At 53.5% G+C, this 26,175-nt stretch overlaps 10 protein-coding genes across 10 annotated transcripts; 5 read left to right on the forward strand and 5 right to left on the reverse strand.

The window, feature by feature from the left end:
- Window positions 1–52: 52 nt before the first annotated feature.
- Window positions 53–2,111, reverse strand: PC9H_011579 (uncharacterized protein; the record flags this gene model as incomplete). The annotated part of the gene is made up of 4 exons (XM_036781062.1): window positions 53–227; window positions 281–1,919; window positions 1,970–2,027; window positions 2,079–2,111. The coding sequence occupies 4 exons, from the start codon at window positions 2,109–2,111 to the stop codon at window positions 53–55; spliced, it is 1,905 nt and encodes a 634-aa protein (XP_036626917.1).
- A 347-nt stretch (window positions 2,112–2,458) lies between these two features.
- On the reverse strand, window positions 2,459–4,455 carry PC9H_011580 (uncharacterized protein; the record flags this gene model as incomplete). The annotated part of the gene is made up of 8 exons (XM_036781063.1): window positions 2,459–2,623; window positions 2,694–2,822; window positions 2,872–2,952; window positions 3,006–3,411; window positions 3,466–3,766; window positions 3,836–3,941; window positions 3,995–4,184; window positions 4,238–4,455. The coding sequence occupies 8 exons, from the start codon at window positions 4,453–4,455 to the stop codon at window positions 2,459–2,461; spliced, it is 1,596 nt and encodes a 531-aa protein (XP_036626918.1).
- Window positions 4,456–5,793: 1,338 nt separating this feature from the next.
- On the forward strand, window positions 5,794–7,209 carry PC9H_011581 (uncharacterized protein; the record flags this gene model as incomplete). Its single annotated transcript, XM_036781064.1, has 8 exons — window positions 5,794–5,831; window positions 5,898–5,935; window positions 5,996–6,253; window positions 6,323–6,503; window positions 6,557–6,625; window positions 6,666–6,751; window positions 6,810–7,010; window positions 7,091–7,209. The coding sequence occupies 8 exons, from the start codon at window positions 5,794–5,796 to the stop codon at window positions 7,207–7,209; spliced, it is 990 nt and encodes a 329-aa protein (XP_036626919.1).
- A 229-nt stretch (window positions 7,210–7,438) lies between these two features.
- Window positions 7,439–8,157, reverse strand: PC9H_011582 (uncharacterized protein; the record flags this gene model as incomplete). The annotated part of the gene is made up of 3 exons (XM_036781065.1): window positions 7,439–7,547; window positions 7,646–7,746; window positions 7,897–8,157. 3 exons carry the CDS (start codon window positions 8,155–8,157, stop codon window positions 7,439–7,441), a joined length of 471 nt encoding a protein of 156 aa, XP_036626920.1.
- Window positions 8,158–8,993: 836 nt separating this feature from the next.
- Window positions 8,994–10,152, reverse strand: PC9H_011583 (uncharacterized protein; the record flags this gene model as incomplete). The annotated part of the gene is made up of 2 exons (XM_036781066.1): window positions 8,994–9,179; window positions 9,232–10,152. 2 exons carry the CDS (start codon window positions 10,150–10,152, stop codon window positions 8,994–8,996), a joined length of 1,107 nt encoding a protein of 368 aa, XP_036626921.1.
- A 638-nt stretch (window positions 10,153–10,790) lies between these two features.
- PC9H_011584 (uncharacterized protein) lies at window positions 10,791–11,825 on the forward strand (the record flags this gene model as incomplete). The annotated part of the gene is made up of 3 exons (XM_036781067.1): window positions 10,791–11,270; window positions 11,316–11,466; window positions 11,533–11,825. 3 exons carry the CDS (start codon window positions 10,791–10,793, stop codon window positions 11,823–11,825), a joined length of 924 nt encoding a protein of 307 aa, XP_036626922.1.
- Window positions 11,826–12,679: 854 nt separating this feature from the next.
- On the forward strand, window positions 12,680–15,088 carry PC9H_011585 (uncharacterized protein; the record flags this gene model as incomplete). The annotated part of the gene is made up of 9 exons (XM_036781068.1): window positions 12,680–12,842; window positions 12,897–12,983; window positions 13,038–13,120; window positions 13,183–13,345; window positions 13,959–14,173; window positions 14,243–14,361; window positions 14,421–14,550; window positions 14,612–14,641; window positions 14,708–15,088. 9 exons carry the CDS (start codon window positions 12,680–12,682, stop codon window positions 15,086–15,088), a joined length of 1,371 nt encoding a protein of 456 aa, XP_036626923.1.
- Window positions 15,089–15,441: 353 nt separating this feature from the next.
- On the reverse strand, window positions 15,442–17,848 carry PC9H_011586 (uncharacterized protein; the record flags this gene model as incomplete). Its single annotated transcript, XM_036781069.1, has 11 exons — window positions 15,442–16,106; window positions 16,164–16,398; window positions 16,464–16,487; window positions 16,541–16,693; window positions 16,754–16,816; window positions 16,866–16,934; window positions 16,994–17,156; window positions 17,214–17,239; window positions 17,300–17,375; window positions 17,435–17,559; window positions 17,615–17,848. 11 exons carry the CDS (start codon window positions 17,846–17,848, stop codon window positions 15,442–15,444), a joined length of 1,833 nt encoding a protein of 610 aa, XP_036626924.1.
- A 2,948-nt stretch (window positions 17,849–20,796) lies between these two features.
- PC9H_011587 (uncharacterized protein) lies at window positions 20,797–21,615 on the forward strand (the record flags this gene model as incomplete). The annotated part of the gene is made up of 2 exons (XM_036781070.1): window positions 20,797–21,100; window positions 21,164–21,615. 2 exons carry the CDS (start codon window positions 20,797–20,799, stop codon window positions 21,613–21,615), a joined length of 756 nt encoding a protein of 251 aa, XP_036626925.1.
- A 331-nt stretch (window positions 21,616–21,946) lies between these two features.
- PC9H_011588 (uncharacterized protein) lies at window positions 21,947–25,814 on the forward strand (the record flags this gene model as incomplete). The annotated part of the gene is made up of 7 exons (XM_036781071.1): window positions 21,947–21,961; window positions 22,137–22,307; window positions 22,366–22,434; window positions 22,546–22,709; window positions 22,782–22,861; window positions 23,025–24,104; window positions 24,199–25,814. The coding sequence occupies 7 exons, from the start codon at window positions 21,947–21,949 to the stop codon at window positions 25,812–25,814; spliced, it is 3,195 nt and encodes a 1,064-aa protein (XP_036626926.1).
- Window positions 25,815–26,175: the final 361 nt, after the last annotated feature.

The following is a 26,175-nucleotide window of genomic DNA, read 5'->3' on the forward strand; positions in this document are numbered from 1 at the left end:
CATCGTGTCGTGTCCCATACGCCTTGTAGCTCGAAGATTAAGCACTCGTCGCTTATCTAGGCGGGGACTTGTTGGCGGATTTCACAGCAACAGCAGGGGCCGCCGCCTGCTTGCCCTTCCCCGCCGAAGATACTATAGCGTTCAAAGACGGGGACATCCCAAAGCCTGGGCGGATCGGCCGGAGACCACAGTCGCGAGGAGCCAGCTCTCCGCACTTGACATGTGTCCTGTTGAAAAACGTCAGCCACATGATCATACACGAAGGGGTCATCGTACGCACCGTAATCCACAATCATCACATTCCAAAACAGGTTTCCAGCCCAACCGCTTCGTACATAGATCGCACTTCGATACAAGCAGACCACTACCGAAGAACAGCTCTAAGGGATTCCATCCGACTGCAGCATCGTTGACGGTGCTGGGACCTTCCGAAGTACCTCCGTTAGGCGACGTGTTGCCATTCGGGGAGAAGCTGCCGCTGGTGCGCTTGGGCTTAGCACCAGGCTTCAGCAGCGTAAACCGATGCACAAGCGGAGCGTTGTGTTGACCATTGGTGGCACTAAGAGAGGCGGGGTATAAAGAACGAATAGTAGAGCCTCCCTCCGTTGCCAAGGCCGTCGAGATCGCGGATTGTTGAGAATAATATGACGGTGCGGTGCGGTACGAATCCATTGTAGCGATAGACATGATGGAGCTCGTTCCCAGGATATCTGTTGTGTCCTTCGGGTGGGCGTCCGCACCATCTTTAAGAGAGCTAACGGACTCCGACAAGGGAGTAGCAGGAAGGACTGGGGCAGGGGTATCGTTAGGGTCAGGCGAGGGTCGAATAGTAAGAATCGACGACAGCGACGGTGGATGCGTATTTGTTCCTTCGTTGGGGTGGGATTTAACCACCGTCGTGCTGTATTCCGAGGATGAAGGCCGGTTCAGAAGGGGCTCGTTCGCCATCGACGAACCACCCCAGGTACTATGGTTGAGATCCACTTTCGACAAACCGATGACGGCCTCCATCAACTCATCATCGCTTTCGTCGCTTTCATCATCCTTACCGCTCCCCCTAATATCCTTACCAACCCCCACACCGAAGCTGGGAATGCGCGGGGCGGCACCCGTGCGTTTCCCGCCAGTCATGAATTTGACACTCCCCAGGTGCATGGTGTCAGCCTCATCCGGTCGCGCCAGAACCTCGGCCTCGATAACGCGAAGACGTTCCAAAATATTACGAGTAGTCGGCCGCTTTGACGGGTCGGTCGCAGAGCAATCGAGACAGAGAGAAATGAAGCCCTCGGGGCACCCAGGGCTCGCGCGCTCGCGGACCTCTGCTTCATCGATCCCAAAGGATGGCGGGGTCCGTTTGAAATGCGAGTCATCGGCGAGCTTCCGAGCTGCAATCTCGCAGAAAATAATGCCCAAAGAAAATATATCAGTCGGCAAATCGAACTCGTCGCCGAGCAGAATCTCGGGGGACATGTACGAGTCCGTGCCGCAGAAGGTCAGGCGCTTCAGCTCGTCTTCATTGCGCGCGGCGATGCGCGCGAACCCAAAGTCCGTGATCTTCAGGCGGCCGTTCGACGTGACGAGCAGATTCTCGCCTTTGAGATCGCGGTGTATGCACTTCCTGGCGTGCAGATATGCGAGCGCGCGCGCGATGTCGGTGGCGAAGGAGATGCGCAGCCGCCAGGGGAAGGGCTTCGTCTTGTCGAAGATGTAGCTTCGCAGATTGCCGTTCTCGATGAACTCGGAGATGATGAATATGCGCCCGTCGGGATCGGGGGCGCGGGACAGGCCGAGATAGAGCACGACGTTCGGGTGCCGCGCTTCCTTCATCAGCCGCCATTCGCGCTCGAAGTACTTGGCCACGTCGTATTCCGTGGACGGCAGCACCTCCTTGATCGCGACCTCGATTCCGAGATAGCTGCCTGTGTGAGCGTTGTAGAGCAGCTACATGTGGAGAGTGGAAATGGCGGACCTTTGTAAACGTTTCCAAAGGATCCGGAGCCTAGTTTTTTCCATGATCCTTGGATGTCCTGTTAGCTGTTAGTTAGAGCGCTGTCTAAGCCATGAGATGTATGACTCGCCTCATAGGGAATCACATCGAATGCGTCCGACATCGTGCTGTGTATTACCAGGCGGCCACTCCGCTGCACGCTTTGGATGGTAGAGGTCAACGAAGGAGGGCTGAAGCTTGAAGAGTAGTCAGTGACCTCAGGCAGGCCAAGTTGGGAAACTTATACTCCCACGATCAGGCAAAGCTGCGTCGCGATCAGATCTGCCACTTGTTCGAGTGGTTGCTAACTTAGTTTTTGAAAGAGCTGAATTCGAGCCCAATGTACATATTTGTCCTATTTACATTTACATAGTAAGTTTCTAAGGTTGTCCATATCCAATAAACTCTAAGAGATAGAGGATAGAGAGAGAGAGCGGCTGCCAACGACCCGCACTGGGGCATCGACTACGTTCAAGCGATTTTATCCACTTTGACATCAGTCTTCTCAGGCAGCGAGCCCTCGGCTACACTGAAGTCATCGTCGTCTTCGTACCCATAGATGCTCTTCTCGACAAACGTTTCCCGGGCCGGCCATATCGTAGACGTCACGCTATACACAATCAACGACATGAAGAACTACGCAGAGAGAGAGAGAGAGTTTGTCAGAAACGCCATTTACGCGGAGGGAGGAAGGGGGATAACGAACCCCGTATAGCCAGGCTATGTCGAAGACATGCCTTACAGCGCCCACTTGGATGTCGGGGTTGATACTCGAGATGAGTCCGGGGAAGCTTGGGGGTACGGAAAGAAGCAGCGCCAACACCGCCCGCCAATTCTGCATGATATGTGAGTTCTTGCTATATGAACTGGTTATAGATACGTACCGTTCCGTGCCAATACGCATACCGACCATGTGGGTCATACATGGCAGGGACATCCACTTTGCAGCGATGAACGATCCAGTACTATCAAAGCATCCAATCGAGTTCCCTAACCGCAACAAACGCGAACGACTCACATCCGCGACCATAATCCCCGCAAACGGCCCAAGGAACACCGTGTACCCGTTCATAAAATTCAGAAACCCGCTGGCCGAGGCCAATATCTCCCAGGGACACAGCGCCCACCCGCCGAGCAGGGCGCACAGCACCTGTCCTCTGCGGATGTTGATGAACTGGGGGAACAGGACCGTCATGTCGTTCGCGGCGCTCAAGCTATTCGCAGAGATGTTCGTGCCGATGGTGGTCAGGCAGAAGCTGAAGGCGGCGAAGAATGCCGCGGCGCGGTTGTCCCAGCGGTCGATGATATGCGTAGGGTCCCATAGCGTCTCGCCGTATAAGACTTCGCCTGCAGAAGTAACAGCGATCCCGATAAACCCGCAGAACGTGAATACTGTGGGGATGATAGCGATCTGGATATACTGGCTACACATACGGATTTACTCAATGGATTCACGCGCGTTAATGAAAGATGCTTACGATCTCTCCGTTTTAGCATAACGCGTAAAATCAGGGATATTGACGGCGAGGGTCGAGTAGATGCCGAGGGCGCTGTTGAGGGCGCTGAGCCACGCCCAAGACAGGTCGCTCCCCTGCAAAGAGGTGTGCTTGGACTCGAGGCTGACTGAAACGGGTACTTTATGGATGCTCCAGGCTAGGATGGCTATCCACGAGATGGGGACGACGATGGATTTGACCATGAAGAAGTATCTGATCCGCTGGGGTGAGATGAGCATGAAAGGGAACTGGAGCAGCCAGTAGAGGAAGTAGCACATGACGCCTAAAACGAAACGAAGGAATCAGCTATGCAGGTTTGAATGACAGGAACGATATTGCTTGAGTGTCGTACCGACTGTGGTGATGTTGGCGTTTGGTGATAAGTGGTTTGGAACTCGTGCTACACTTGGCCATATAGCTTTCAGCATTTGATACAGGCACTCCGAGCCGGTGTATGTCTTCACGTTCAGACTTCGTCACAAGATGTACAATCACAAAAGTATGAACGCACCTGAATGCCGAACCAGAACATGGCAAGAACGATACGGCTGATGATGCTGAAATAACTGAACCAGAAACCGAAGGATGATCGGTTGAGGACCGGGAAGGCGACATGAAGGCGCGCGCCAATTGTTCCGTTCAACACCATCACCACGGATATGATGATATGGCCTAGGGCTATAGCAGGCAACGCCTGTCTCCTATGTGCGAACGTGAGACTTGATTGCGTATGTTCAATAAACCACTTATGTACCACGAAAGCCCAACTGCAAGCATAGACCCCGCGAGCCCCCACACGGCGACATTCGTCGCGTCGGACACCCAATATGCGACGTAACTCCAGCTCGTCCAGGTCCGCTTATGAGGAGGGACAGGATCCATATCTTCGTTGCTCCATCGACTGTTTGGCCCAAAGCTGGACGCCGATGGGTGAAGGGCCCACGCAGAAGGGTGCCACCATTTCGCAGACATATCGACCGTCCGATGCGTCGACTTGGAAGATGCCTAGTGTGTCGTGGGCTAGGAATGAGCCCAGCCGCGACCCCGATTCTACTATACTTATACGCGCCCTTCGGCCGTTTGTGTCAGGGAAAGGGGTGGAGTGCATGCGGTACGGCCTGATAAGGTGCCCCATGTTCCTCGTCGCCGATAAGAGATTCTGTCAATGTTGGAAATACAAGCAGCAACATTTACCCATGGGAGTACAAAATTAGCCGCAGAGTCCCCATCATCGATCAATGCTGTTGTGACGCGTAACGCGTGACTCAGTCAGCAACCTTCAAGTTTGCTGAGGACAGTCACCATTGGATTCGATGTTGGAACCAAGGGGTACGTCCACAGCTTATCGGCGAAGTGAATGGGGGTCACTGAATCGACTTCTGCTATCGTTGTGGGCTTCGCGACTCCACCTTCTGAGTAAAATAACCTCGATTCCGATACTATACTTATGCTATGAGTTGGCATATAATCACCGAACAAAACCAACTTCGGTTCCGAATAAGGCTGTTTGAAGTGCCCGGCTGTTGTAAGTGGCCGTGCTTGTTTGGGCGCGTCTAAAGCGACTGCGAAGGTGGAAAATAGTATGTACAGATGGAAGTCCTTCAGCCTCGCCACATCGCGCCGCGCGGAGACAGTCGTGAGTGGACCGTCGGACGTCTAGGCTCACATTCCAGGTAGCGGCACATACGGGAACATGGCATGGCGATGAAGCAACCAGAAATGCGAACTCGAGACAACTACAACTAGAGCACTCTGGCCTGGCTTACGCATCTTCCCATCACACACAGAAACTATGTCGGACGACCAACGGAGCGAGAATAGAGTTTCCGGAGCGTTGGCGTCTTGGCGTCCATCTCACTCTCACTATCTCACTCTCAGCACCAGTTCTCGTAACTTTCAAGTCGCGCGACTCGGAAGCAAAATATCCCCTGAGTACCTCGCAGGCCCCTGTCCTGGCCCCAAAGTCCAAACGCATCAAGCTTTCTTGAGATTCGACGATGGCTCTCGCAGAGATGTCGCGTATGTTTTCGCTACGTTCCAGGCCGAACTGCGGTGCTTCTCAGTATGTGATTGTATCCAGTGCTATCACATATCAGCAATGGAGGGATGGCAACAGCCGGGTAATGATTTACTCAATTGCTCGAACAGCTCCAAATCAACCACAGGCGACGTCGAGCTCCACTTTCTTTACAGCACCCATGACGCGGCTCCCAGCATATATAACCCTTCCTCGCCACCGCAATCCCACATCCCCTTCCAATTCCAATCACCCACCACCACCACTACGACCTCACATCTTTCATCAGCAAAATGCTGACCCATAATATCGAAGACGCCTCGCGTATTGCGTGAGTTGCCTTGCGCACTTGATCGGGTTTTCTGCAGGAGCCTGACTATTATCTCGGCGCACTTAGGGCCGACAGAGGAATAGACTTGAAGGACATTGGCTTGGGTTCGTGATCCGTAATCCGATCCATGCCTACCTTGTGAACGCGCTCTAACTTCGTAACAGCCGAGGCCCGAAGGATTATGTCGGAAGAGCATAAAGCTCTCGGATACCGCCCACCTCACGGCTCTCTCGCATCAGCAGCGCAAGCCGCCGCTTCTAAACACCCGAATCCCGAATCCAATACCCTTCACATCGACGAAGAGACCCTTCGCAGAGCCGCGCTCGAAGATGCAGCCAGGATAGCTGCACAGCGCTCACACCCAGGTTCACCCGAAACGGACGCAAGCACCTCTGGCATCAACCTGGATGCCATCGGCGTAGGTACGTCTCCTTTTGACTGAAGGAATATATATATATACATACAAAGTAAACCCAAACCACTGTTGGCAGAGGAAGCACGGAGACTCATGTCTGCGGAACACAAAGCACTGGGCTATCGGCCGCCGCCCGGCTCGCTTGCCGCCGATGCCCAAGCCGCTGCTTCCAAACACCCCAAGGGCCTGGAAGGCGTCCCCAAGCCGCCTAGGGAAGTCCTCGCGCAAGAGGCACTGAAAGACGCTGCTCGCATCGCGTAAGCGCTCTCAACGTTCCTTGATTTGCCGATGAAACCTCACCTCTGGCTAGATCGCAGAGAAGCGGCAGCAGCAAGTCAAATTCGTCAGGAAGTCCGCCTGAGTCGCCGGAGCAGGGCGCGTGAGTTGTCACTACGGTGATTTATGACTATCATTCTGAGTCTTGAGTCAAGTAAGGATGTGAGGTCGCTACCAGCCGAAACAAGAGCAATCCTAGACGAGCACGGTAGCGAGCCAATGACTAAAGGTGAGTACTCAGTGGTCACTCTTGTTCCCCCATCGAATTCATTTCATCTTCGCCATAGACATTGCTGCCGAAGTCGTATCCGAGGAACACCTGCGTATCGGGCATCGCCCCGAAGCCGGCTCCGTCGCTGCTATCGCCCAAAGCGTAGCCGACAAGAACGAGAACGACGCTGGCAACAGAGTCCTATTCGCCGGCTCCGACCTAGGTCCTGTGGCCAAGGCCATTCTGAAAGATCATTCCGACGAACCGACATCGAAAGGTACGCGGACTGAGTACTGAGTACTAGTACTGAGCCTGACCGAGCCTTGATGCACTGCTGAATATTCTTGTTTTGCGCAGAAGAACACAGACGTCTGGGGCGCCTGCCTGAATCTGTTACCGTTGCACCGACAGCACGGAGTGTTGCGGATAGGAATAAGAATGAGCAGGACGGGGCGGGGAGGGTGTTGGAGGCTTGAATACCTTCGCGTCTCGCCGACATCACTCAACACGCGTTGCACGAGGGGGCGGGGCTCTGGCCTATGATAACCAAATGTATTACTAGTACTCTATGAACGGGATTAAATCAATTGTATCATTTACCTGCGCCGGTTCAAGGACAATCCGAGTAGCAAGCGTATGACGCAAGACAAGGGGTTTGGTACTGTATTGGGTACTACTACAGAAGGCTGCGAATCGTCTAGCTGTTCAGAATGGAATCACTCTAACACGGTCGACGATAGTGAATTTAGAGATCCTGCGAGCATCGAAGTCGGTGATGGGAGGATCGGGCACGACGGACGCGTCGCTGTCAACGCTGTGGAAAGAGGAACCAACTTGAATGTCAGCCCGGAGCCTGAGATCTGAGAGCATATGGTGGATATGGTGGATATTGAAGTATGTATATATACTCACTTGGCGATGAAGGAGGTGGTGAGGATGTTCAGCTGCCACGGGCGTCCGCCGGGCTCGCCTTGTCGAAGCTGCGCCTCGAAGAAGCCCCCGACGATCCCTGTCTTTGAATAAGTAGGGGTACCACGTCAGCCTCCACAATCACAATCACAATCCCCACCCACAATCCCCACAACACCCCCCCGCTTCACTGCACTCCCAAGAAACCACCTCGCCATACACATTACACATTACACATTATATGTAACACATACCTCCAGCGGCCCACGCCCCGGCCCCTCTCTCGCGCTGACCGCCCCGGGGAACTGCACCGCGGCCGTCTGCTGCGGGAACTTGATGTCCTGCAGCGCCGTTTTGTAGGCGTCGCGGGGGACGGGCGCGCCGTTGCGCACGACGGCGGCGTCTGCGGCGAAGCACGCGTCGAAGGCGCGGTCGAAGGCCGGCTGCATCGTCGCGTTGAGGATCTCTGACAGCGCGTTTTGGACCCAGGCGGCGACGGGCGGGGCGAGTGACATGGTGGATTGGACGCGGGGCTTGCGGTGGTGAAGCGCTGACGTGTTGAAGTGCTGAAGTGCTGACGTGCTGATGGTTCAAACGTTCAAGGACGGGGACGCTGCTGACGAATGATGAATGGCGAATAGCGACTAGTGATCCGCTAGTGCGATAGTGCGGCGCTTGGGGGATTCTCAGCGAACGAGGCGCGCGATGACGGGCCCTTTTATATTTATACCAGAACCATATGGCATATGCTACTGGAGCCTGGGGTACTTAAACTCGAGGAACACGCCGAACAGACTCGCTTGCGGCTTGCCTGGATCGGAGCTTGCGGCCTTCACCGGCGCGTCATGATCAGCGCGCCCGTGGAAGGTGGAAGGGACACGTACGCTGCGTGCACCAGATTGAATAGATTGAATGAGCGCCTTGGATATATCCACTAGCCTAGCACTGGGCGCGTTCTCAGATCTCAGTGCGTAGGTAGTATTCAGTGGGGGGGGGGGGGATCTGCCAAGGCGAGATGCGCGCGGAATCGAGGGACGCTGGTCAGCGCTGAGCGTGTCGTCAGCGCGCCGTAAGCACATATTGGAGTGATGGGTGAAACTGCAACGGCCGCTGTGAGCGTTCACTGTTTCGTAAGTTAGCACAATTTGTACGCCGTTCGACGCCGTACAATGGAATATGTATGGTGAAAGGTACAAATTTGCTGCAACGTTGTAAGGGAACTGAGGCGTAGCATTTGGTGCGGGTTAGAAGACGATAATAAAATGTGCACAATCTAGTAAACTCGAGAGTGTGATACGGTAGTGGTCATTGGTGGGTAGAAAGCCAATGGGACCGGGATTCCGCTCAAATCTCAGACTGCTCCAAATCCACACTCAAAGTCGTATTCATCTTCAGAGTCCCCCTCCTTCTCTTCCTCATCCTCCGAGACCGACTCCGTGCCATCCCAGTCGACTTTTGTGTATTTGCTGAGATTCTCGATCGTGTCTTCAGTGACAGAGCACATCTTGATGATCACGGCCCGGACTCCCACTCCAAGCTGTTTTTGTCGCTCGACAAAAATGTCCAAAGATAGATCTGGATGGGTGCACGACACCAGGTGAATCTCTTGCAATCTCGGGAAAGGCGACTCGGTCAGATCGGACGTGGCTAAAGCGCAGGCGAGCCACCTCGTTGCAGCGGTTGAAAATGCTCTCCCAGTCTGGGTGCAACGGCAGGGAGAAATCTTGGATTTCCAAGGCAAGGATTTTCGAGGGGTAACGCCTGGCATAGTGGCATAGTATCGAGCGGACTAGGGGATAATGATCGTCAAAAGCCAGTGCTAGGGAGATGACGAGCGAAGGGGGGCTCTGAGGTCCTGGGCCCCACGTAGATAACTGGAATTGGCCAGGATCCTTGGTGCTTAGTTCGACTCTCTGAATCAATGCGGCACCTGGTACGATGATGTGACGAAGAATTGAAATTAGATTGGAATTGGATAGATCTGGCATTATCATGGGGCCCGTCTGCTCGTGAATGCTACGGTGGCACTGGGGGATACTCAAGGCTGGCGAAGATGGCGGAGGATTCAATGTCATGTCGTTGGATGTGATGGAGATAGACACAAGGTGGGGGAGACGAACGCGTGCTGTCGTGGGGGCCGAGTCACGGTCGTTGGCCATGCCAGAGATATGGATCTGTCTCAAGTTTGGCGCATACTGGATGGAAGTGAGCAAGGATGAAGGGGTGATGGTAGAGGTGCTGAGCGAAATGCTCAGATATCTGAGGTGAGGGAAAGGAGGTAGCGCAGGAGAAAAGTTCATGTCCTCGAGTTCTAGGCGATGAAGACAAGGTATCTCCCGACGCAAGATATCGGGTGGCATCGAGGTGGCGATGGGTGATGGGAATGACTTCAGTCGAAGGCGCTGCAGCAAAGGCGCCCCCGCGGTCCCATGCATATTCAGAATCAGGAGAATACAATCGGCCATGAAGGCGAAGAGATCGAGTTCTTGTATTCTATGGAGCTCAGCCATGACTGATTTGGTCATACCTTCGTTTTCTTCTGTGATGATGAAGGGGGTGCTCCCGCAGCTAATGTGGAGAGGTGCAGGCCGAGATCGTTTGAGCAGTACCAAGGCGCGATCTGGGTCAGCAAGGCCAAACGAACACCATAATTGAGGCGATGCAAGTGCGACATCCCGCCACCCACGACACACTGCGGCGACATTCATCCAACTTCCGGCCTTTTGAGGCGCTGTTCTTCATTTCGAGAAAGACAAGTGCAAGGATTTCAGAGGGGAGTACTGCAATTTCGCTATGGGTATTCTGCCGAGTTTTCAGAATGCGAATTGCAGCTTCGTGAAGGGCGATTTCCTCGTCGATAAGATGTCGGGCCGCTGCCACGTTAGTCGTATGAATCGTACGACTGGTAGACCTAGAATGAATTGTATCGTTGAGCAGAATTAATACTAGAGATTATTGGTGGACTCAACATGAGGGTTGTGGGCTGTGGGTGGGACAGTCGCAGTCATGATGAATATGAGTAGGTGCCGCCGAACAACTGATGAGACTGACATGGGCGGGGCGCGTTGAGTAACGCACACGTGACTATTTGTGACTGCCACTTCTTTACGCGTCGACCGTTGTCACTGCGTCCATCCTCGCCAGAGTCATGCCAGGGCCAAGCAACTCGAAGAAGCAGCGCAAATCACGCTCGAAACCACAGAGGCCACCGAAGGAAAGCAAGCCGCGCACGCCCTCGCTCAAGGATGGGAATGACACCAGCGCGCCCTCCTCACCATCACCACAGCAGGTTGTCACGCCGCCTCTCGCAGGGGCAGATTTCGCAGCAAATGGGACTGCATTCACCACTTTAGCTGTCTTTGAGGCTTTGGACGACTGCCCTGGCCCAATACGGGACGTCCCCTCAATTCGTCACGACCATGAGCACGGAGAACGGCAGGCTATCGCCCTCAAACAGCCCTATATCTACGACCCGGGCAATGGTCCCCGCGTGCGGGACACGCGCGCGTTCCTGACGTCGTCGTACTTCGCCCAACAACCTGCTTTGGACGACCCCCTATGCGCTGAGTTTGCGCAGGAAGAGGTGTTGCAGATGCTGATGACAGTACTGCCAGATGACCTTGCTTTGGTATGTGCTGTGTTGTACCCGGGCGTGCCTAACAGATTCCTGCAGATGCTCTGGTACAACAAGAGCCGCGCAACGAGCAGGATCTGTCCGTCGTGTCAGCGCCTGTATCGGCTGGGCGATACGCTCCCTCCACTCATGGGGGAGAATCAAGGTGCATCCCCGCATCTCGCGAAAGAACAGAAAATCAGCGGTCTATGTGCGTTGCATCCCCCTTCTCCCCCTCTCCGTGACCGTTGATCTTGAATATCGATGCTCGCGGCAGGCTCTCCGCTGTGCTTCATTGCCGCGTCGCTCAGCTACCCCAATGCCATCACGTCCACCTGGGGGCGCATGAGCGACGACATGGACGATGCCAGCTGGGAACTCCTCAATACCCCGGACCCCAGCGCCAGCAAGTCCCCTGGCAACTTGGAGGCATACCTAAGCATGCTCGTGCGCATGACGCGCTTGCACGATCTCGGGCTCGCACAGCTATGTTTGCCGGATCTCGATTTCGACGCTGATCATGAAATGGATGTAGCGAGCCGTAAGCTTGCAAAAGTGTCGCTATCATAACGACGATGCTCCCCACAATGTGTTTTTATCCAGAATGTGTTTTTGCAGTGTTTTCAAATGTAAGTGAGCCTTCCACCGTCTGCGATTGTCTTGAAATCCACCTTCTCTGACTGTCCACAGTGCTGTTTGATTTTATCAAATCCATACCTACCACCTTGCATAATGGGACGATGTATACCACTCTAGCTTACACTTGACTCCTATCGAGCCAAGATTACCGATTCGAAGCGAATATCGACCGGTGCCCTTGTCATTTATCTATGTAAGCCAGTATTCATCATCATTTGGACCTTAACTGTTGCCTCGTGTGCACTTTGTTGCCTTCTGTGGCAACACCTGCGATAAACTCTCCCACTGAGCCATGTGCACGCCCTGGACAAGATACCAAAACCACCTTGTGATTGGGCCATCATCTGTCTTCCTCCGCTTCGTGCCTATTTGGGGCTCTATTTAGACGAGGACGTTCAGCCTCGTCCCGATCCACAAGCCAAACGCCAGGGAGGTGAGAAGCATCAGAACTTGCGGTATGCGTACGGTCTTGAACGCCTTGTCACCTGCTTACCTTCTGGTCCCGGTCCCGGTCGGTGGCCAGGTACGGTGTACGAGTGCGAAATACACCCGTCGTGCCCCTGCCTTTATTCGCCATACCTCTCCACCCCGCCTGGCCTTATGTTCTGTTAGGTCGAATGCAGCACATTCATCAAGGCTAGCCCCATTTGTTTTTGGCTTGTTCAGCATCTTATTCTCGGATTCACCAGGAACCGTAGCACCAGTGATTGCTAGTATATAATCATCGTGTTTCTGGTGGACATCTAATTCATACAGAACTTCTTCCATCATCCCCTCCCTCATCCATGGCATCATCAAGCCGGGTCCAGCTACGAGTGGTCATTGTCGGGTGTGGAATAGGCGGGTTAGCAGCGGCATATTGCCTAGGACGAGCCGGCCATCACGTCACCGTCGTTGAAGCCGCGTCTGCCCTTCGAGAGGTTGGGGCAGGGATTCAACTCACGCCCAGTAAGTTCAGCCCACATCGCTGGTGAGCCGTACTCACATTCGGGATACATCTAGATGTCTCTCGCTTGCTCGTTCGCTGGGGCCTCTCACCACTGCTCGAAAGAGTCGCCGTAAAGCCTACGACGCTGGCTTTCTGCAGTTGTACGTATGCGTCCCCGCTGCAGCCCTCGTCTTATCGGCCTAACCCCGGATTAGATAACAGCGGCGAGCAGGTCGGGTTCGCTGTCTTCGGTGGCAAGATGGAGCGCGAACACGGGGCTCCGTATTACCATATCCACGTAAGCACGTCTTCACATCCCCAACCTAAAACCTGACGATGGCTGACGCTAAATAAATCCAGCGAGCAGACCTCCACGAGATGCTGTACGCCGCGGCGAAGCCGTACATGGACCTGCATCTTGGCCAGCGTGTTGTGGCGCTCGACGCGTCCTCGGCATCCCCAGCGGTGCTCCTGTCCTCCGGTGCAACCCTCGTGGCCGACCTCGTAAGGGCCCGGTCTGCTCGTCGAGATGTCAGTCCCTCGGGCCTGGGGTTGGCGGAGATTGAACTTGACAAAACCTAGCGCTGGAGTCTGCTCAGGGCGCTTGGGAATCGTCACAAATAAGTCACAGACATCATGGTGGGAAAGCGGCAATAGATACAAAGTAAATACATGCAAACTTCTGCTTTCGGTATTTCTTGTATTTCTTGTCGGCGACCTGAAGTATCCCGGCTCAGTAGGTGATATACTAGTCCAAAAGAGTTTAACATGTGGTACGTTGGTTTAGCGGTTTGCGCGCTTGAGTACTACTTTTTAGCACGGAAAGGTTGCGGGTTCGAGCCACGGATTGTCCTTTTTTCACTTCTTCGTCCTGCTATCTCACCACTAACATTCATTAATAAATAAACACCACAAGCTGTAGTACTGTTTATTGGAGGGAATAGATAATGCAGTTGATACAAGGTGCCACCAGGTATATTAACGCTGACATAATAATGTGACAGGAAGGTCCTAACCCACCCGCAAACCCCCTGGTACAGCAGACCAAACTGTCGGTTTGGAGTAGGTTTGGGCCAGGTTTGGTCCAACCGTGGGAGCCAAATTTGGCAGGTAGGGACTAACATCTCGACGAGCAGACCGGGCCCTAATAGGCGCTGACGGGATCAAAAGCTGCATCCGTGATTTCGTCGCGCCCACAGTGGGCCCCCCGATCCCAACTGGGGATGCGGCGTATCGTTTCATTGTATCTGTGGAGGATATGCAAAGGGACCCCGATCTAAGAACGTTGGTTGATACGCCAAAGGTGCATTGCTGGATGGGCCCCGACAGGCACGTCGTGGCTTACTGCGTGGTGAGTCCCTGCGCATTAACTTGGCTTTGCCTTTGTCTCGATAGAGGCTGAGCCCTGAGGACCCTTCAGCGTTCCCAGAAAGAATACAATGTTGTCATGATACATCCGGATAACGGGTCCGTCGAATCGTGGACGAAGCAAGGTGATGTGGAGGATATGAAGAAGGATTTCGGGAATTGGGAAATCAGGTGGGTCTATATTTGTAACATCGACTCCCGGGGGTTTATATGGCGTTTGGACATCGAAGGATACAGAAGTTGATGACGTTAGCGAAATCGACGTTGAACGGCAAAGTCATGGCGCATGCTCCGCTAGACACTTGGGTGGATCCAAGTGGCCGAGTCGTTCTCTTGGGAGACGCTGCCCATCCGATGCTTGTGCGTAATTTCTCCGTATCCGTTCCCTGGTTCGTCGGTCTTAGCACCTTTATCTACGCAGCCCTATCGTGCGCAGGGCGCTGCCATGGCCGTAAGTAACCCTCTCCACACTTCCTCCCCTTGACGTGGTGGCTCAGGCGCATCGAACGCGATATAGATCGAGGACGCAGCCGTTCTAGGCAACCTCTTCTCCCGCATATCGTGCAAATCAGAAATAGGTGCCCTCTCGCGCGCGTACCAGAGCATCCGCCACCCACGCACTACCGCCACGCAACAGGCGACCCTGCGCAATCGGGACACATTCCACTTCCACGACGGGCCTGCACAAAGGGCGCGGGACGCATCCATGAAGGTGGCCATGGCGGAGGCGTTGAAGGAGTATGAGGGCGAGATCGCGCGGATGGGAGAGCAGGAGGGGAACGCGAATATGTGGGCTGATAAGCGGAAGAACGACGAACAGTTTGGCTACGATGCGGACGAAGCTGTGGATTCTTGGTGGAGGGAAAACTGGGATAATAATGTGAGAGCTAATTTATGAACTATTTACCATGTATGGGGTGGAGATATGTACTCTAAGTCTGTAGTATCGCAACGCTGTACCTATAGGAGATGTTTGTAATGGTAGTCATGTCTTGATTCCTTTTCTTGTCGGATGGGTTACTATGTGAGAGAGGCGGACCCGGTAGGCCCTTGCATCCATTAGTTGTAGCGTACGGACAAACATAGCGATGTAACGGATACCATCAGCAAAATAACCATATACTAATATTACAGAGTGGTGTATAAATTACAGAGGGACAGCAAATCTCAATACTCTCGATATTCCCTCGCCAATTCCGTACATACGTACAATGGCAAAGATAAATAAGGCACACGAAAAGAACGTAAGAATCAGCCCTGCTGAGACGAAGGCGGAGAAGGGAGCGGGGGTAACGGCATCTGGGGTTCAGGGCTAAACGAGGAGGGGAGTGGTCTAACAGGTGCTGCCGATCGCCTGGAGAGAGCGGGTCGCACTGCCTGTGCAGGACTGACTGGTAACCCCAGTCCGGGGGGACGCGCCGGGCCTGCCTTGCTATAACTCGAAGCGGTGACTTGCTGGGATAAGTTCGACGGCCCTCGCCTGACGGATTTAGTGTCATGGAAACTCGACAGGGGAGATATTGGAGCGAGCGTGGGCGGTTTCTCGGACACCTCAAGGATCGAGCTGGCGACAGACTCATGCCTAGTGGAAAGAGTGGGCGCCCGCCTGGAGGTTGACGACGCGTAGCTAGGATGTCTCGGTAGTTCGCGTAGATCGAGGACGGTTTGGGACGACCCCCGTCGACTGCCCGGGACAGTGAAGATGGACTCAGCGCCTGAAGCACTTTTCTCGCTTCTCGCGTCGTTGTTCCACATCATAGAAAGTGAGGGAACCGCGCGTATGCGCTTCGTATCCGTGTCGGGGAATGGCATAGCTCCAGAAAAGGAGAACCTATCATCAGTCGACCTGGCCTCTAGATCCTTCGAAAGATACACCGGCGTGAAGTCGAGCTGCTCTAGCGCCTGTTCGACTTGCACTGCACCGCAAAATACATTAACCTCCGAAAAACAGCGCTAAAGAGAGATGGACTCACGGAAATGGGCGAGGCCTTTGCCGAACTGCGTCCTACAGAACGCTCCAATGAATAGCGTAGTGATGCTGAACGCGTAGGACGTGATTGTAACGGTTGCGAAGAACGTCCAGGTGTGGAAGATGAACCCGTACACCTCGCTAGTGAACATGACAGTTGCGATCGCGAATGGGACGATGCCAACACCCATGAAAAAGACGAAAAGGAGTCTCGACTCCTTGCGAACAGACATCCATCCCTAGTAGCCACCAGACATCATTGATTAGCGATGGACTCTGGGCCGAGACTCGGACGCGGACTCACGGAAATCAACCAAGGCAACTCTAGCTACAGATAGATGATCATCAGATGGAGCTTAGCGTTGCGTGTAGACGACGCACCAGGAGAGACACGATGAAGAGTGCTTGATAAACTTGGATATGGTCAGCAACACCCCTCAATGCGCTGCTGGAGACCTTGTCGATCCATATCGAAGCCGACACCACGTTGAAGAATGCCGCCAAATTCAAACTGGCAGAGAATAACAGAGCGAACTAGACGTTCATGGATCATTTAGATCTCCGGGATCAGTGATAGACATCAGAGACGCTCACCTTGTAGATACGCTGAACCTCTTTTGACGCGCCAGCCCGGGCGATCGTCCGCTTAGAATAAGTCTGCGGGCCTGGATTTAGTTGTCGCCAGGTCTACTGGCTGAGAACGCACCTTGTATATGCTGATGGACAAATACAAAAAAGCAAATGTGGAGAGCGCGTTTATAAACACAATAGGGATCTACCTCAACGTGTCAGCCTGCGTGGAGTAAGGTGGAAATGGAAATAGAGGAAACTGACAGCAGGTCTCGCTCGCAGCTTGAACCAATCACCCAGCAAGTCCGTGCCATCACAGGAACCAAGCATGATGTAGCGGCGGTACATCCAGTGCCAGCTTTTGGCCGTCTGGATTCGGGCCCCTGCCCAAGCGGTACCCAAAATGCATGCGGCCAACGACGCAACACTTGGTAACGATCAGAAAGTCAACGACGTTGGTCCATTATCAAATAGGAAGACATACAGATGGGGGATTGACTCGTTGACAACCTGAGAATAGATCTTGTATTGAATAGACATGCGGCAAGCGTGTTAACGACAGTGACTCACCGTCAATACCATCATCACAAAAACCCAAGCGTGAAAGGCCAGAGTGACCAGATCTTCACGCTTCGCATCTTTGAGGCTAAAGGAAGCGTTGAACGCGTGAAGCGGGGGTGGCAGGAACGAGGGCGAAGTACTCACGTATCGTTTATCCATACAAAGGACTCCACACACTTCAGCGATAGGACCGTTTCTCCTACACGGACACCGTTCAAGCGATTCTGATCAAACACAGGTGATATGTCTAAGCCGCTCCTCTTTGAGAACTGGGCACGCATGAGCAATGTTAGTTACCCACTAAACGTGAGGACAGCAACGCACCTGAGACTGGCTCGAAGATATCAACCCGTCCAGCGCTTTGTTAAGCTCAGTTGCGTTCAAACCGCCGAAGAGCTTGTTTTCCAGTGCTTCCTCGGGGTCTTTGATGGCAGGTACGACCGAACACGTTGTGGTGCCATTGGAGACAGTGCATATTTCGAGCGATTTCCCGTCGTACACGGGGAATCCATCAACCCGTCCCGCAGCGAGCATAGCAGAAGTGAGTGTAACGGCCATGGTGTTATCGCGGAAGGTGATGCCTTGCAGTACGATGAGGACAATGGATGTGACGAGGGACAGTATGGAAAAGAGAGTGATGCATGGCGTTGCTGTAATGCGTGCATACTCGTATTGCGAATTAGATGTATTGCGTGTACACGAGGTAGCGAAAGTGCTTACCAAAAGCTTGAGCTTGGTATACCGTAAGAACTTTCTGAAGCGGCCTGGTGCGCGAGGGGGAAGAGACGGTGACATCCCGCGAGTAGACTGGGCTACGAAAGGACGATCCAGTCGCCGGGAAAGAACGAAAAGTCGGACGCTCCTGCGCCGGGAATGCAGAATAGCAAAAAAGCTGTTTGGAGAGACACAAAAGGGTCCTTCGATCTAATGACCCTTCCGTAGTTTTATGATTGAAATTGAAACCTGTCGACTCGGCCTTGACGTTAGGATCTAGTGTTTTGAGTTGTGAATGTGAATACCCACCTTTACAACTTATGCCAGAGTGACAGCTAGCTGTCACCTCTCGTTCGCTACTGCCAGTATGTAGTAGGATCGGTGCGTGCCTTGGTGCCCGCACTGTTGCTCCTCAGTGGGCTCAAGGAGAGCGAATGGAGTGGTTTTGGAGGAAACCAATGCGAGAGACCGGGTTTCCTACAGCGCTACGGGGTTAATGACTCCGTTAGTTACAACCCAGGCACGTCTAGAGCGACATCGGACACCCACCTCGTATTATATACTGAATCTCGTCGTCCTGCCAGCCCAACACCGACATGGATCCGGCACAATTCCAGTGCTCACCGCAGTCACGGTGATAAGAACACGCCCTCCAAGTCTCAGTTGTCTTCTTCCCCACTGCCGGCCTCTGTGGCGCGTGCCCATAATTGTTACCGAGCATTGCAGCATCATGGAATGAAAGCCACGTTGCGATGTTGGTTTCCATGCTGGAGGATTCACGGGCCGCGGGCACTCCGCCTGGGAAATTTATATTCAGGGGCAAAGGGGCGTTGGATTTCACCTCCACAATGAGTTTCGTGAAGGAGGGGGGGTAGGGAAGGGAATGCGGAGAGCTAAAGGGGAACTGTAAGTCGAATTCATCACATCCTGATACCATTTTCTCGTCAAACTACTTTCATCATGCTCCCTCAATTCAGCATTGGCAAAACCACAATCTACGGCATCAGCATATTAGTCCCGAGATGAACCATTGGGCGCGTCTCGAGCTCCACCACTGCCAGCGACGTTAATGGAGAGCCTCAAGTTATCCAGTCACATTTACTTCCTGATACCGAAGGAAGACTACTCGCTCCACGTAGTGAATGCTTGACATCTTAGCCAGCAGCTTTCCCTCCGATTGGAACCGAAGGAAGCAATTGACGGTGACGGCGATACTGCTCGTGAGGTAGGCAGATATCGAGACCACCAGCTGTCGTTTATCAACCAATTGCGACGAGATACCGTCCACAACACGCCATTGACCTTGTATGAGAGCGATTATATTCATTTCTCATAATGCTGGACTACTTGGTCTGTTACTTAGTGGCTAGTACCTCGTATGTGCTCCCAACAGCACGTAAGTCAATCTCGAAGACAAAGCCCGGGGGAGCCACATTCGATACCAACACTAACCGCGTGAACTCGTGATCAACCCACTTCACCGAATTTCTCAAAAGGTACAAGTGTCCATGTCCTTGTTAAACTTAGAGCCGCGGGCCAAGGGGAGTAAGTGCTGGAGGGCTGTGGCTCACATATCACTGTTCAACGTTCAAGCGTTGACTGCCGTATACCTATATCTCCCCACCTTATGCCCCCGCCGTGGTTGATAACGCTGGGTTGTGGCAACTTCCGGGAGTCCTCATGCTATGGTTCGCGACCTGGAGGTATTGTTAGTATCTGGACTGTTCCACCCATTGGACCGCCAGTGCCCAATAGAGCCAGTGCCTATGTGCCAAAAGTCAAACTAGTTTGTTTTTGACCGGGCGCTGGTTGATGTTGGGCGTGATGAGCTACTTGAAGGTGATGATCTGCTGGGAGCCGAATAACGGGGGTTCGGCGCTGAAATGTCGGTGCGTACTGCGGTTCATGTATGAGACTACATACTCGATGCGAAGCCATGTTGATCCACTATACATAGAAATGGGGTGACTTGACCGCTCTGAATGAGTTCTCCGTCTATGTATAACAAGGCCCGAAAGCATAACTTTCAACTCCTTACGAAACGTTGATGAATGCCATTGGACTCTTGGGGCGAGCGTGGAAAGGGGACCTTAATGTAAAGACGGGGATCTGGTGGAGAGTCGACTCCATCAACCGGCGTAGAAAAACTTGTTCTGAAGCTTTGTCCCGGTGTGTTGCACATGCATGCAGCATGGGAGAGGAATAGGGCAATGGGAACGGGAACAAGGATGGAGCCGAGCAACCGGCCTGTGTCAGAGCCAAGTTCCTGGAAAGTTCGCATGCCAGTCTTGCTTGGATGGAGCAGAACTTTAATGCGGAGCAGCACCTCGATTTTATTTTTGAAGTCGAAAACGTTGTGATTGTGATGGACTGTGAGCGTGAGAGTATTTGAGTGTTACCCACAGGAAGGTCGACGCTTGTTCCACGGTCAGAGTTCTACCACCACCACGACCAGACTCCAGAAGTCTGGTTTTCCCTCCTCCTTCTTCCCTGCTCGGTACTCTGCGACACCACTAGCGCACTCACTCGGCCACCCGGGTATAATACCTCTCAGGTCGACGCACGGAACGACATGGAAGCGCATCCTCATGGACATCAAGGACACGGACACGGACATGGGTATGGTGTAGCTGTACCAGGAGTTGGGGTCGGGTCGGCTATGGGTATTGGCGGCACAGCGTCTGGAATGGGTGTGGGAGGAGGTGGTACTTTGTAAGTCTATCACATTTCTCGCACGCACGGATGCACTGACTCTCATCCTCCTTCACAACTCTTCATCCTCCTCCTCCTCGATGTCGCTGACACTTGGCCTGCCATTGACCTACCCCATGCCCCTTCCACCGCCCTACAACGCTGCCGCCGACACCGATCATCCTCCCCCGTATACCACGTTCTTTCCCCCTACCCAACCGCAACAACCAATGACCTACCACAATTACCCATCTCACCCTCATTCGACCTACAACTCCCATTCTTCATACTACGGCAACACCCATGCGCTCGATCGCGACGCACTTCCACATCCAAATAGAGAATACGAGTTAACCGTTAGGCAAGAACCGAAACAAGCTAGAATGTGTGGTATCGGCGGAAAAGGTGTTTAATCTCTTGCCTGGATTGTCACTATTCACCGTATTCATTGTATCTACTCGACGACAGCCGATAGAAGACCAATTGACCCTCCTCCAATCGTCCAGCTCAGGGTTATAGATCCATCTCATCGGAGAAGGAATCTTCAAGCTCCACCTCCACCTCATGGACTTCATTCATATTCTAGTCAATCCAGCCAATCGACACAGTTGCAGCAACATTCGTCGCCGCCTGCCCAAAATTCAAATATCCCGCCTCATCAGCGGAGGAAGGCTATACATATAGCCTCTCCTTCCCACGCGACAACATCTTCTGCGGCCTATGGGGCCGGTGGGCGAGGTGGACTGCGTAGTGACGATGAACGCGATGACGAGGGAGACGAAGACGACGAAGGCAACGAAGGGGATGACCGCGCGGACGCGCGGCGGAGTACGAGCAGAAGGGGTGGCAGACGAAATAGTAGGGGACGAGGAGCAGAGGGCGGCATGCTCGACGACGATCATGATATGAGCGGACGGTGAGTCCTTTTACACTCTGCAGCTATTCTGTCTTCTGTCTTCCACCTCCTTTCAATCAGTATGGATTGTGGATCGATCACTGACTATCTCTCTTTTCGGTTTATTCCCCTACGTACGCTCCCTGAAACCTGGAACCTGGATGCTGCCGATCACATCAACCCTTGTCTTGGATCGTTGGTCTGTCGTCATTATGGACTATCGGCAACGATGTGAACCCTTGCCAAACTGGATACCTTTTTGCATACTTTACTTCTTATTGTTCTTGCTGTCGTCGCCGACATCCCGCTGTCCAAATACGCCTCTCTGACGTGCTTTGCGTCTATCTTCCTTTCCTATGGCACCATCCGTGGTATTGGTTGCCTCCCGTGGCGGTGTCCTTGTCTGGCGCTTGTTGCCTCGTGGCTTGGCAAATTTTCGGCTTACTTCTTGGATGTAATTGTGGTTCTTGGCCTCTCCACATTCGCTCTTTCCCCGCCTTGGTCATCTTTTTTTGGCTTTTCCCGCCAAATTTCCGGACTACACAGACACGAAGACGAATACATGCATTCATCGCACCATTCCTCACATCAAACACAACCACACTCATCTACGGCATCCATATCATCTTCGGCTACTGCACACCCCTCCTCCGCATCTACCTCTACACCTACCACATCTTCAGCAAATATCTCAACTTCAGCGCAAGGATCATCAACGTCAACGATAATGGGGACAGGAGGAGGGAGCGCTGGCCTTGCTTCTTCATTTTTACAGAATCCGTATTATTTTATGTTTGCGAGTCTAGCGAAACCGGATGATGATACGGAGTTGCATTGGCTGAAAGTGAATACACATTTTCTTCTTACCTTCTTTCTGTTCCCTCTCCTTTCCTCTCTCCTTGCTCTATCTAATAACATGTCACTGACCTACTATTAACTACGTTCAACCTACTAGGACGGTCGCACGCGCTGTACAACAGGCTCTGTCGTATCTTCACTCTACCACCTCAAGGATACGGAGAACCAGAACCAAGACGCCGGATTTTTCGTGTTCCCGGATTTGAGCGTTCGAACCGAGGGGAGTTATAGGCTGAAGCTGAGTTTATATGAAGTTGTTGGGTAAGCTGTGACACCCCTTCTAAGTAGAACTATAATAACCGGGACTGTTCTCTGTGATTGCGTGGCATATAGGAGCACGGTGAGACATTGCAAGTCGATCTTTTCAGCCCCGTTTTATGTGTACACCGCGAAGAAGTTCCCGGGCATGGAGGGTGAGTAATTACGCTCTACTTTTGTCGACCCATCACTATGTCTGTGCCCCTGGAGGTTCTTGACGAGATGAACCTAGATGTTAGACTATTTCATTCCTATCCTCGCTTGCCATTGCTTTAATGTTGCTGTTACTGACCTACTTCCTTGCCCATTAATCTATAGAGTCCACACCGCTGTCATGCTCCCTCGCAGATCAGGGTATAAAAATCCGGATACGCAAAGACATTCGTGTCAGGAAGCGCCCGAACCCCCATTTGGAGCACCCAATCGGGAGTCCCAGTTTACAGCATGGAACAATCACGCATCTTAGTACGACGAACATCGCTACACCTCACGCTGGGGGGATGGGAGGATATCAACAGCAGCAAGCTGGGTTTTATCCTCCCCGGGCAGCTGATGAAGACGAAGACGAGCGACGAAACCCTGCCACCAACACCTCGAACGCGAACACGCACGGGAGTGCTGGGAATGGCAACGGGGCCAAGTCCGGCGAACGGGAGCCCAAACGTATGCGAATGAACGATCCTCCCTCATCAAATGTTGGTGGTAGCGGTGAAGGGGGCGATGTAGAGATTCACACGCACGATACAAGTATCCCGCCTGTCGGACCTGATAACGCCATTCCTCCGCCTCCGAGTATACCGCCTCCTCCACCTATGGGAGGCCCTGCTGCCGCCACTGGCGGCGTAGCTACGGGAGCGGCGAGCCAATCGATTGGACCCGGCGTGGTCGTGGGCCCGGCTATTCATACTGCTTGGCCGCCTGTTGGGCAGCTAGATCCTGGAGCTTCGACGACTCAAGTCATCCCTCCGCCTCCTGGCGCGCAGAGAGTTGTTGGAAATGTGACTGCAGGGGGTGGGGGCGGAAATGCGGGTACTGGCAATGGTGGCAGTAGTGGACAAGTTATACCTCCTCCTCCTGGCGCGACGCATGTTACTGGAAGCACATCATCAAATACAGGAGCAAGCAATGGTCCTGGTCCTATGGTTGGTATCCAGCAACCGCCAAATCAACAGCAGAACCAGAATCAGGTGAACATTCCACCCCCGCCTGGTGCGCAGATAGCTGGCCAACAGTCGCAGCCATCACCATCATCGCAACAGGGTCAGCAGCAGCAACCCCCACTCGGTCAGCAGCTTGGTCAACAGCCACTCGTGCAGCATGGGCAACAGCAAGTCATGTATCCAGGGATGCAAGGTCATATGGGTATGATGCAGCCTATGCATGCGTATTCGCAACCAGGTAAGAGCGACGTTTCTTTTATGTTTCAGCGTGCTTTTATAGTCGCGAGGTTGTACACCACGGGCCGATTGTTGAGCTGATTCGTATTCGATAGGTGTTTTACAGCCTCCGCCACCTTCATTGTATTCTTTACCGCCTCCTCAACAACATGCGCATGATGGGACCGCAAATGCGAATTCGAATTCGGGCCAGCAAACTAACGAAGGCGCGACAAGCGGCAATACACCAGCGCCCGGGCAGCAGCAACAACCTCAACAACAACCCCAAGCGATGGGCATGACGCCTACGGGGACGCCTGGAGGTATCTACGATCCTCGAGGATATGCTTCGTATGATATGGGCCAACCAGGATACATGCAAGGACCTACTACGCCGGGATCGTATGTCCCCCCTCCGTATGGAATGCACCCTGGGCATCAAGGCTACGGTCCTCCGCAAGCTTATGCGGGACACCAGCCAATGCATATGGGGATGCCGCCGCCTGGCGTTCCAGGTGTAGGAGTAGGGGTTGGGCCTCCACATCCTATGCACCATACGCCAGGGTACATGCAGTATCCCGGAGGATGGGGTGCACCTCCGCCCATGTACGATCCTCATCACGCTCCACCGCCCCCGCATTATGCTGGCCATCCTGGGATGCCTCCTCAGCATTACGGCGTACCTCCGCCGCCGCATGCGATGGGTGGGCAGATGCATGGTGGATATGTCCATCCGCCACCGCCGATGCATAGGTACGATTATGGGGGCGGGTATGGGTATTACGATCAGAGTCAACAACACCAGCAGGGTGTACCGCCGCCTAGTCAAGGATCTACGACACCCGGCCAACAACAGCAACAACAATCGACTGGGTACGCACCTCTGCCTCCTCAACAGCAGCAGCAACAGCAACAGCAACCCTCACAAGGCCAGTCACAGCCGCAGTCGGTGGCTCCGAATGTGGGGACTTCGGGTTCTCCCGTGGCACCTGGTGCGAACGCCAACGCTTCTGCATCTTCTTCCACTACTGCAGCGACGACGACGGGAAGCACGACGCTCGGAGGGTCGTCACCTGCACCGCCGCCTATTCACGGAGGGCCGCCCAATATGGGTATGGGGAGAACACCGAGTTACGTGCAGTCGTATTACCATCCACATCAGCAACATCCTGCGTATGGGTACGGGCCTGGGCCGTATGGACCCCCACACGGCGTGCATCCTGGAATGAGTGGGCCGACGCCCGTACAGCAACAGCAGGGCGAGACGAGTGCAGGCGGAGGAGGAGCGCAGGGAGTGACGGCGTGGGGTACGCCGGCGATGAGTGGTGGCGGTGGATGGGGAGGGGCAGGTCCTGGCGGAGAGTACGGCGGGGGAGGCGATCGGATTCAGTTGCCCCCGATGAAGACCTCGGCGGGGCATAGTCAGGGCGGAGGAGGGTTAGGCCCAGCGTCATTGTTGACCATGCCGCTGACTTCTCAGCATGCAAGCTCGGGCGGGGACGGGAACGGTGGGGGCAACGGCGGGGGATATCAGACCATACAGTTGAGGAGCAGCAGTCGCGGCTATGGCAGGGGTCAGGATGAGGATAAAAGCGAGCATGGACGCCAGCGATCGGGGAGTTCTAGCTCGATTGCGGGTGGAAGCGGTGGCGGTGGCGGTGGCGGGGTAGGTGGGGAAGGACAAAGGAAAAATGTTCTTAGCATCGAGGGGATTATATCGGAGGATAAGTGAGGCATGTTGGGGTGCATGTCAGATATCTATATGCGGTGGTCGTGCTGAAGGGTTGCGTCCATCCTCGCTTTTGTTTTATGTTACTTACAATCTTCGATGTTGTTGGTTTAGTTATGATCGCTCTGGGCATTGCGACTGGGACTATTGCTCTCGATAGATACATATTTACTTTACGGTATGTTTCGGAAGCTATGATGTAGTATGATAATTCATGCAAGACTTGTATCTTCCTGGTGGCAATTTTTCTTCGTGAGGACACTCTTGGAATGAGACTTCGTGTCCGTGGAGGTGAGTCCTCGCAACGAGGTCGGTCGAAAAGATGTTCGCTCTTGTATATTTATCGTTGTATTGTCGTGTTGCC

Source organism: Pleurotus ostreatus (assembly GCF_014466165.1).
Source record: "Pleurotus ostreatus strain PC9 chromosome Unknown scaffold_9, whole genome shotgun sequence".
NCBI classification, from domain to species: Eukaryota; Fungi; Basidiomycota; class Agaricomycetes; order Agaricales; family Pleurotaceae; genus Pleurotus; species Pleurotus ostreatus.